Raw genomic sequence first — 7,879 nt, forward strand, 5'->3', positions numbered from 1 at the left:
CAAGAGCCTTAAATATCTGTTCACACAGAAGGAACTAAATATGAGGCAACGACGGTGGCTAGAATTTATGAAAGACTATAATGTAGAGATCCATCACCATCTAGTCAAAGCTAACGTAATGGCAGATGCACTGAGCCAAAAGACGGCCAGAGGTTTGGCATGTACTCTCGTTTCCCGCAAGATTAATGGACTGCTCGCCAATATAACCATGGAACCTACCTTGATTGAAGAAATTAGAGCACGCCAATGTGAAGATAACCTTTTGAAGAAAAAGTACGAGAAGCAAAAGAGTACACCTGATCCTAATTTCACTATAAGCAATGGGTTACTAAAATTTCGAAATCGAATTTGCATACCCAACATTCCAGAACTCAAGAAGAAGATACTGGTGAAAGCTCATAGTTTAAGATTTGCAATCCACCCCGGTAACACAAAGATGTATCGGGATCTGAAGGAACACTACTAGTGGACAGGAATGAAAAGAGACATAGCAAGTTATGTCTCCAAATGTCTGCATTGTCAGCGTGTTAAGGTAGAACATCAGAGACCTGCAGGACTGCTGCAACCACTCCCTATTCCTGAATAGAAATGGGAGCACATTAATATCGACTTCGTGGTCGGGCTATCACAGTCATTTTCGAAGAATGATGCAATATGGGTTATAGTAGACCGATTGACGAAGTCGGCGTATTTTCTACCAATTAAAATCATGTACTCCCTTAATAAGTTTGCCACCTTGTACATCAAGGAAGTTATTCGTTTGCATGGCACCCTAGTTTCAATCGTGCCTGACCGAGACCCCCACTTCGTGTCTCACTTCTGGAACAAATTACAGGAGGCTTTAGGAACCACATTGAAGTTTAGCATTACTTATCACCCACAAATTGATGGGCAATCCGAAAGAACAATCCAGATGTTAGAAGACATGTTACATGTATGCGTATTGGACCTTAAAGGTAACTGGGATGAGCACCTACCTTTAGTGGAATTCGCCTATAACAACAGCTACCAAGCAAGCATTGGAATGGCACCGTACGAAGCTCTGTATGGAAGGAAATGTCAATCACCTCTGTGTTGGACGGAAGTCGGGGATAGGAAACTGTTAGGCCGCGAGATTGTGCAAGTCACAAGTGAGAAAATCTAACTCATCTAACAACGAATTCGCACTGCTCAAAGCCGTCAGAAAAGTTATGCAGATACACGGAGACGGGACTTGGAATTTCAAGTAGGGGATCATGTGTTCCTCAAGATCTCACCAACAAGAGGAGTTATTCTATTTGGAAAACGAGGAAAGCTAAACCGACGTTACATCGGGCCATTCGAGATACTGGAAATGATTGGTCCTGTAGCCTATCGCCTTGCTCTACCACCTGAACTATCCAATGTCCACAATGTGTTTCACGTTTCAATACTTCGACGGTATCTTCGAGATCCAGAACATGTTGTTGATTATGAGAACCTAGAAGTTCAAGAGGATCTCTCTTACGAAGAGCAACCAGTGCAGATTCTCGATCGCCGTAATCAAGTTCTTCGAAACAAGACCATAACGCTGGTAAAGGTCTTATGGAGAAATCATTGTATCGAGAAAGCTACGTGGGAAATGGAAAGTCAAATGCAAGCCAAATACCCACACCTCTTTGAAAATTAAGGTACGTCAAGTTTGGGGACAAACTTCTATTTAGGAAGGGAGAAATGTGACACCCTGAACGTTTAATTAAATACCACATAAATATTTATAGTTACATACATAATTGTGGTTGTATGTGATAATATATTATTAAAACAATAAATAAATACTAATAACAATAATAATAAAATAAATGTATAGAATAAGAATAATAATGATAATAATAATAATAATAGGCAATAGTAATAATAATAATGGAAGCTATACGTAACTTAATTTGTCATTGTGGTTATCAAATATATGATGAGGAGATTTATTTGAGGGCTAAATTAATCACTAATTAGTGTGAAAAGATTGGAATGTATAGATTTAGTTAAATAAATCAAGTAATAATGAATTAGGAAGATTTGTTTTAATTAGTAGGATTTACGGAGATTTGTTTTAATTAGGAGGATTTGCAAATATGGCTAAGAAGATGAGGAAGGGCCATCTGTATGTCTAGATGTAGAGGGGAGAGGTGAGTCATCATTAGGGTTGTTAATAAAGGGTGAGTCATCACCCAACATGTGTGTATAAATAAGAGGAAAGTGGTGAAGCTGGTTCGAGCGTGAAAACACAGAAGAAAAAAAAAAAAAAAAAAAAAGAGAGAGAGAGGAGATCAGCGAAAAAGGGAAGGGCCGAAAACCAACAGAAATAGAAAGAATTAGTAAGACTCAATCTTAAGATGAGTTATATTATACCTTAAGTTATCATAATATATTTTACGTATGTTTTGACTTACCATAATTTATTTTATACAAGTTATATTTTATGAGTTATATTAATACACGTTACTTTTTATAAATTATATTAATATTTCAGTTACGTTGATTAATTTCTGAACTCTATTTGTTTAAAATGAAACTCATGGATATATTTGTTTAAATTTTAAAGAATATTTGACTATAACCTTATAAACAATTATGTTTTGTAAGTACCACCACGGGAGTCTCACGTATTGCGGGACTTAAATAACCATTGGTCTCTATTTGGCCACTTTGTGGTCCTCTGTTTATCATGGATCCATTAACCTCTGTTCTGACTGTCACTTCTGTGACCTCTGTTCTGTTCTGTTCTGTACCGTGGTTATGGTTATTTATTTACATAATTTCTGTATTTCAGTTTCTGTCACTTAAATGATTCATTTACCAAATTGAATTATGTAAATGTTTTGGTTTAACTAACTATCCATGGTTATTTTGTATTCCCTATACTCTTGGCATAATATTTCTCACTTTGCTGTGTGCTTATAGCTGTTACCCTTTCAGGTGATGAGATGTAAGACCCACAACCTCGTGTAGTGGAGCCTGTGCAAGAAATTGATGCCGATCCGTTAATTTATTTTTCTTTTCTTTTCTTTTCTTCCTGTCGTTGTTTTTCTGATTGTTGGTCGTTGCATAATAAAATAATAAAAGCCTATGGATGTATTTTTTTTTAAAAAAAATAGTTGAATGCAATAATTTTTTGTTTAATTATTTTTATTTTTACTTGCGCAGTTTAATTTATTACGAATAAAATAAATTAGTAAGTTACGATTCTAACCCTAAGCTCCAAGGGTTAGGGTTAGGTCGTGACAACCCTATTCGTTCAGGGAGTGGCCCCACAATAAAAAATCAAATCTAAATTATAAATCTACAATTTTGAATAACTTCTTTCTTTGTCGTTGTTATTATTATTATTATTTTGGTGCCGAGACTTTTTGCTGACCAAAAGGACTACATACCAAAAACAAAAATCTATTCTACAAAATTAACTAGAATTTAGAAGCAACGGTTAAAGATTCATTCCTGGAGTGGTTCCATATATTAATAGAAGTTGAGCAAATAAATTAACACTCTCTAGTTTATGTCATAATTTTTTTTTTTTTTTTTATAATTTGTAAATTAAAGTACACTGTTATTGACTTAAACAAAAAAATAAAATTTTATACACGTTTATACATATATAATCTCATTATATGCCTATGACATTTTCGTCCTTTTCAGATTCAAAATATAATTTACCCCATTATATTTTATTCCATCTGGGAGCCTCACTTTTGAAAATATAAACACATCACCTTATTTGATTCTAATTTTTTGAATTTAATTTTTTTTAAATTAATTTTTTTTTTGTTTTTTGTTTTTCTTATTTTTTTTTATTTTTCGTGTATTTTTTTGATAATTTTACAAAATGTTTTATTTTTTAGATAGACCTAACCTAGATGTAACTAAATAGTAAAATATTTATAAAAAAATATTTTAAAAAAATCAGAAAATACACAAGAATACAAAAATGTACTAAATTTTAATATCTTTTGGTATTTAATGAATTTTTAAAAGATTTTTTTTTTACAAATATTATATTTTTTAATTGTATTTATATTAAGTGCATTTAAAAGGGTAAATTACAAATACACCCCTTGAGGTTTGTTTAAAATACAGATTTTCCCTTGTAATTTGCAAAATTACAAATGCCCCTTATTAGAATTTTTTTTATTTAACAGAATTAACTAGAAAAAAATGAAATTTATAATTGTTCTCCTACACAACAATAAAATTACCTAAATTATTAATTGAAACATATTTTTAATATCATTAAAAATATTTAACTGACTTGATAATTTATTAATAAAAGGGTGATTTGTTATAAAATTAGAAACCTCAGGGGGTAGAATGTAATTTTCAAAATTACAGGGGGCGATTTGTATTTTAATCAAATCTTAGGGGTGTATTTGTAATTTATCATATTTAAAATGTAAAAAATTTGCTTAAAATATTTTAAAAATTTTACAAAAAAATGAAAAAATACAAAAAAATAAAAATCTTAAATTTTATAAAATTGAATTCAAAAAATTTAAACAGTTAATTTGAACCAAATGTTGATAAGAGATAAACTGAAATTTGACCACGGCATTTCCCATATGTTCTGCTTGACGACTTCAAAAGCTTTATGCTAAGATAATTCTAAGACTCATCATTCATTTTTGAATTAGAGTTCCACCTATTTTCTTGCATCCAAACAGTACCTTCCGACGAAGCCAACAAAAAACTTGCATGATATGAACAAAAAAACAAATTATAATTGTCATCATGACTTCAAATTTTTTTCGTTCCATAAGACCTCTCTGAACAATGACAAAATATCCAAATCAACCAGACAAAAAAATATACAAAAGATGTTTTTTTTTTGTTTATTCTTATCTTAATCTCAATAACAAACAAAAAATAAAATAAAATAAAATAAAAGATCAACACAACACAACCCAAAACAAGACAATAAATTGAAAAGATAGTAGAGACAATTGTAAACTTGGTTTAGCGCAATTAACCTAATGCTAATGTCTTAGAGAGAGAAGAACTTGGTTGACTAGCTTGTCTAGATTCAGGAAAGATGAACCAGATGAACTCTCAGTGGCCTCTTGAGCCAATCTCTTCCACTCCATAGCCTTTTTCTTCATCTCCTTTCCTTTCTCTCCAACCATCAACTCTCTCACAAGGCTTTCAACTTCATCTTTCTTAACATCATTATCTATCTCCATCCCTATGCCCCACTGGGTGCAACAGTGCCAACAATTTGTTTGTTGCTCCGCAAAAAATGGCCAACAGACCATTGGAACTCCGCTCGAAATGCTTTCAAGTGTGGAGTTCCACCCAGAGTGAGTTAGAAACGCTCCAATAGACGGGTGGTCAAGAACTTGCTCTTGGGGGCACCAACTTGCCAATAAGCCTCTTTCTTTTGTTGCTTCCATGAATTCCGGTGGAAGAACAGCCAAGTCGCCAGTGACAAGATCAGGTCTTATTATCCACAAAAAGGTCTGGTTGCTATTAACAAGTCCCCAAGCAAACTCAACCATTTGGTTTGGTGTCATGACAGTGATGCTTCCAAAGTTCACATAAACAACAGAGTTGGGTTCTTTTGTGTCGAGCCATTCAAGGCATCCGGGTTCTTCTTTCCACAGATTTGATCCTATCAACTTTAGACTATCATCGTTGATTTGATTCGTTAATAAGTGTAAAGGTCCGATGGTGTAGATTGGAGGGAACATGGATGAAAGAGCCTCCAAAACGTTATGTTCTAATTTCTCAAATGTATTGAAAATAATGGCAGAGGCTCTGCGAGCTCTCTCAGTTTCACCACACACAAAATCAATCATAAAATCGCTTAGATCTGTGGTTCGAAGAAAACTTGGTAAATCCTTCAAACGTATACCTTTCATACCAGGTATCCAATCGATAACTGTATCTAAATACCCATTTGTCATGCAACTCTTATCTGCACATCACCCCCAAAAAAATAATATTAGCACCAAACTTACGATATTGTATTGAAAATCTCGATAAATTCATAAATTAATAATAATGATGTTTAAAATTTTAAATATTTTATTAATTTTTTTATCAAATATGTCACATAAATGTAAAACTAATATCATATAAATCTTATATAAATTTCACACTCATATAAAATATTTTAAATTTTTTTTAATGAACTTTCAAAATCTCTAACATTATTCAAACATTATCCAATTAATAAAGGTAAATATAGATAGGATAGCCGTAAATGTCAACACTCTAGGAGTACATATGCAGACTCATAAAGAAAAATGTTTGGACCTCACAAAAGATGACCCTCATGATGGAAAATGCGGGGTACCCCCAGTACGGGGCGACCCCCAGTGACCCCCAGCCCACGTGGTTGTGGGTGATTGGTCAGAAAGAAAGAAAAAAAAAAAAATTGGCGAATGGCGTTGCGCCACGTCACTGGGGGTCTGTAGCAGTGTTGCCCTCATGATCCTTATTGATATATAAACTATTGATGTGTTTAATTTTTTTTTGAAAGTTGTGTCTGATAGTGACATGAATGATTTAGATTATTTTAGAATTGTGGGGGTTATATTTTGTGGGAATCTTTATCATTGTTGGACTTATAATATATTTTTTAAATTTATTTCTCTACTCTATCAATATATATATATTTGTGTGTGTGTTATCGTGAAAATTTTCAAAGTTTTTATTGACTTTAGAAATCAAACTAGTAGTCACCCATCATGTGATAGAGAAATTAATCTAATTTAGATGAGAGAAGACGTGTTATTAATCCAATTAAAATATAAAAAATAATGAGATATAAATATAATTTTTACATAAAAAATTCACACACGTACAAAAATTACAAAAATATTTAAAACTTTAAAACAAGAATTTTAAATGAGCTTTAATGGATGAGACTATGCATTGATTTAATGTTTTGACTTTTTGTTTTTTTTTAGTACCTTACCACGTTAGAACTCTCTCCCTAGAGCACTGTGTCATCATCGCAAAAATTTTATGTATGAATTATTTTAATTAATAAAAAAAAGGTATTGATCTAGCGTACTTGAATGCATGTACATATATATGTGTGCATGTAATGCATACATGTAATTATATTAATATACATATTAATTGAATTAATAATACCCTTAAGTGGAATATAACTCTTATCGATAAGATTACGATACTGTTCATAACCCATGAAGCCACAAGCACTAGTTGTCCAGAAAAGAACTTCAGGAATGCCCAATTCTTCAGCAGCATCCACAGTGAAGCTCATAGCCCCATCGGAGACTATGCAAGTCACCGGCGGGACGTTCGACGAAGCGGTGTCGTTTAGCTTCAAAAGAAGGTCTTTAAAAGGAGCCAAGCAGTGTTTCCTGGTGGACTCGCACAGTGATGGGACGTCTTGGGTTGCATTGGCATCGGACTCGGGGAGCCCATCGGGTATGGTTTCAAACCGGAAGGAAGAGAGCCCGTTGAGGGAGTCGGGGCCCCGAGATTTGAGGAGGCGTTTGTGGTTGAACTCAGTGTTGACAAAGGTGATGTGAAAGCCTCTTTGGTGGAGGAGTTTGGAGAGTTTGAGCATGGGGTTGATGTGGCCTTGAGCTGGGCATGGTATACAAACTGCATGAGGTTTTTCTAACTTGCCCATCGAACCCACTCTCTTTCCTCCTCCTCTTCCCTCAATTGGGAAATTATAATTTGCTTATGAATCACGCATTATGGTCCTTGTTTTATAGCCCCATAACCAACGACTGGGTTAAATGTTTACGTACGTGGTGACGGATGGGGGATGGAGCGAGCAGTAGCACATTTTTTATAAAAAAAAAAGAACATTTTTATTTATGATAAAAAATTATATTTAATTTTTAAGTTTAAAAATGGGACAATTAATTAGAATATTAAAGAAAACATT

At 33.4% G+C, this 7,879-nt stretch overlaps 2 protein-coding genes across 2 annotated transcripts; one reads left to right on the forward strand and one right to left on the reverse strand.

Moving 5' to 3' along the window:
* Positions 1-1,333: 1,333 nt before the first annotated feature.
* LOC145822081 (uncharacterized) lies at positions 1,334-1,648 on the forward strand. Its single transcript, XM_082918673.1, has one exon. The coding sequence runs from the start codon at positions 1,334-1,336 to the stop codon at positions 1,646-1,648; it is 315 nt and encodes a 104-aa protein (XP_082774799.1).
* Positions 1,649-4,815: 3,167 nt separating this feature from the next.
* Positions 4,816-7,669, reverse strand: LOC145822978 (7-deoxyloganetin glucosyltransferase-like). The gene is made up of 2 exons (XM_082921609.1): positions 7,108-7,669; positions 4,816-5,920 (listed from the first exon to the last, which is right to left on the reverse strand). Exons 1-2 carry the CDS (start codon positions 7,613-7,615, stop codon positions 4,983-4,985), a joined length of 1,446 nt encoding a protein of 481 aa, XP_082777735.1. The 5' UTR covers positions 7,616-7,669; the 3' UTR covers positions 4,816-4,982.
* Positions 7,670-7,879: the final 210 nt, after the last annotated feature.

The sequence above is a fragment of the Camellia sinensis genome, chromosome 3 (genome assembly GCF_055761805.1).
Source record: "Camellia sinensis isolate YWXY chromosome 3, ASM5576180v1, whole genome shotgun sequence".
NCBI classification, from domain to species: domain Eukaryota; kingdom Viridiplantae; phylum Streptophyta; class Magnoliopsida; order Ericales; family Theaceae; genus Camellia; species Camellia sinensis.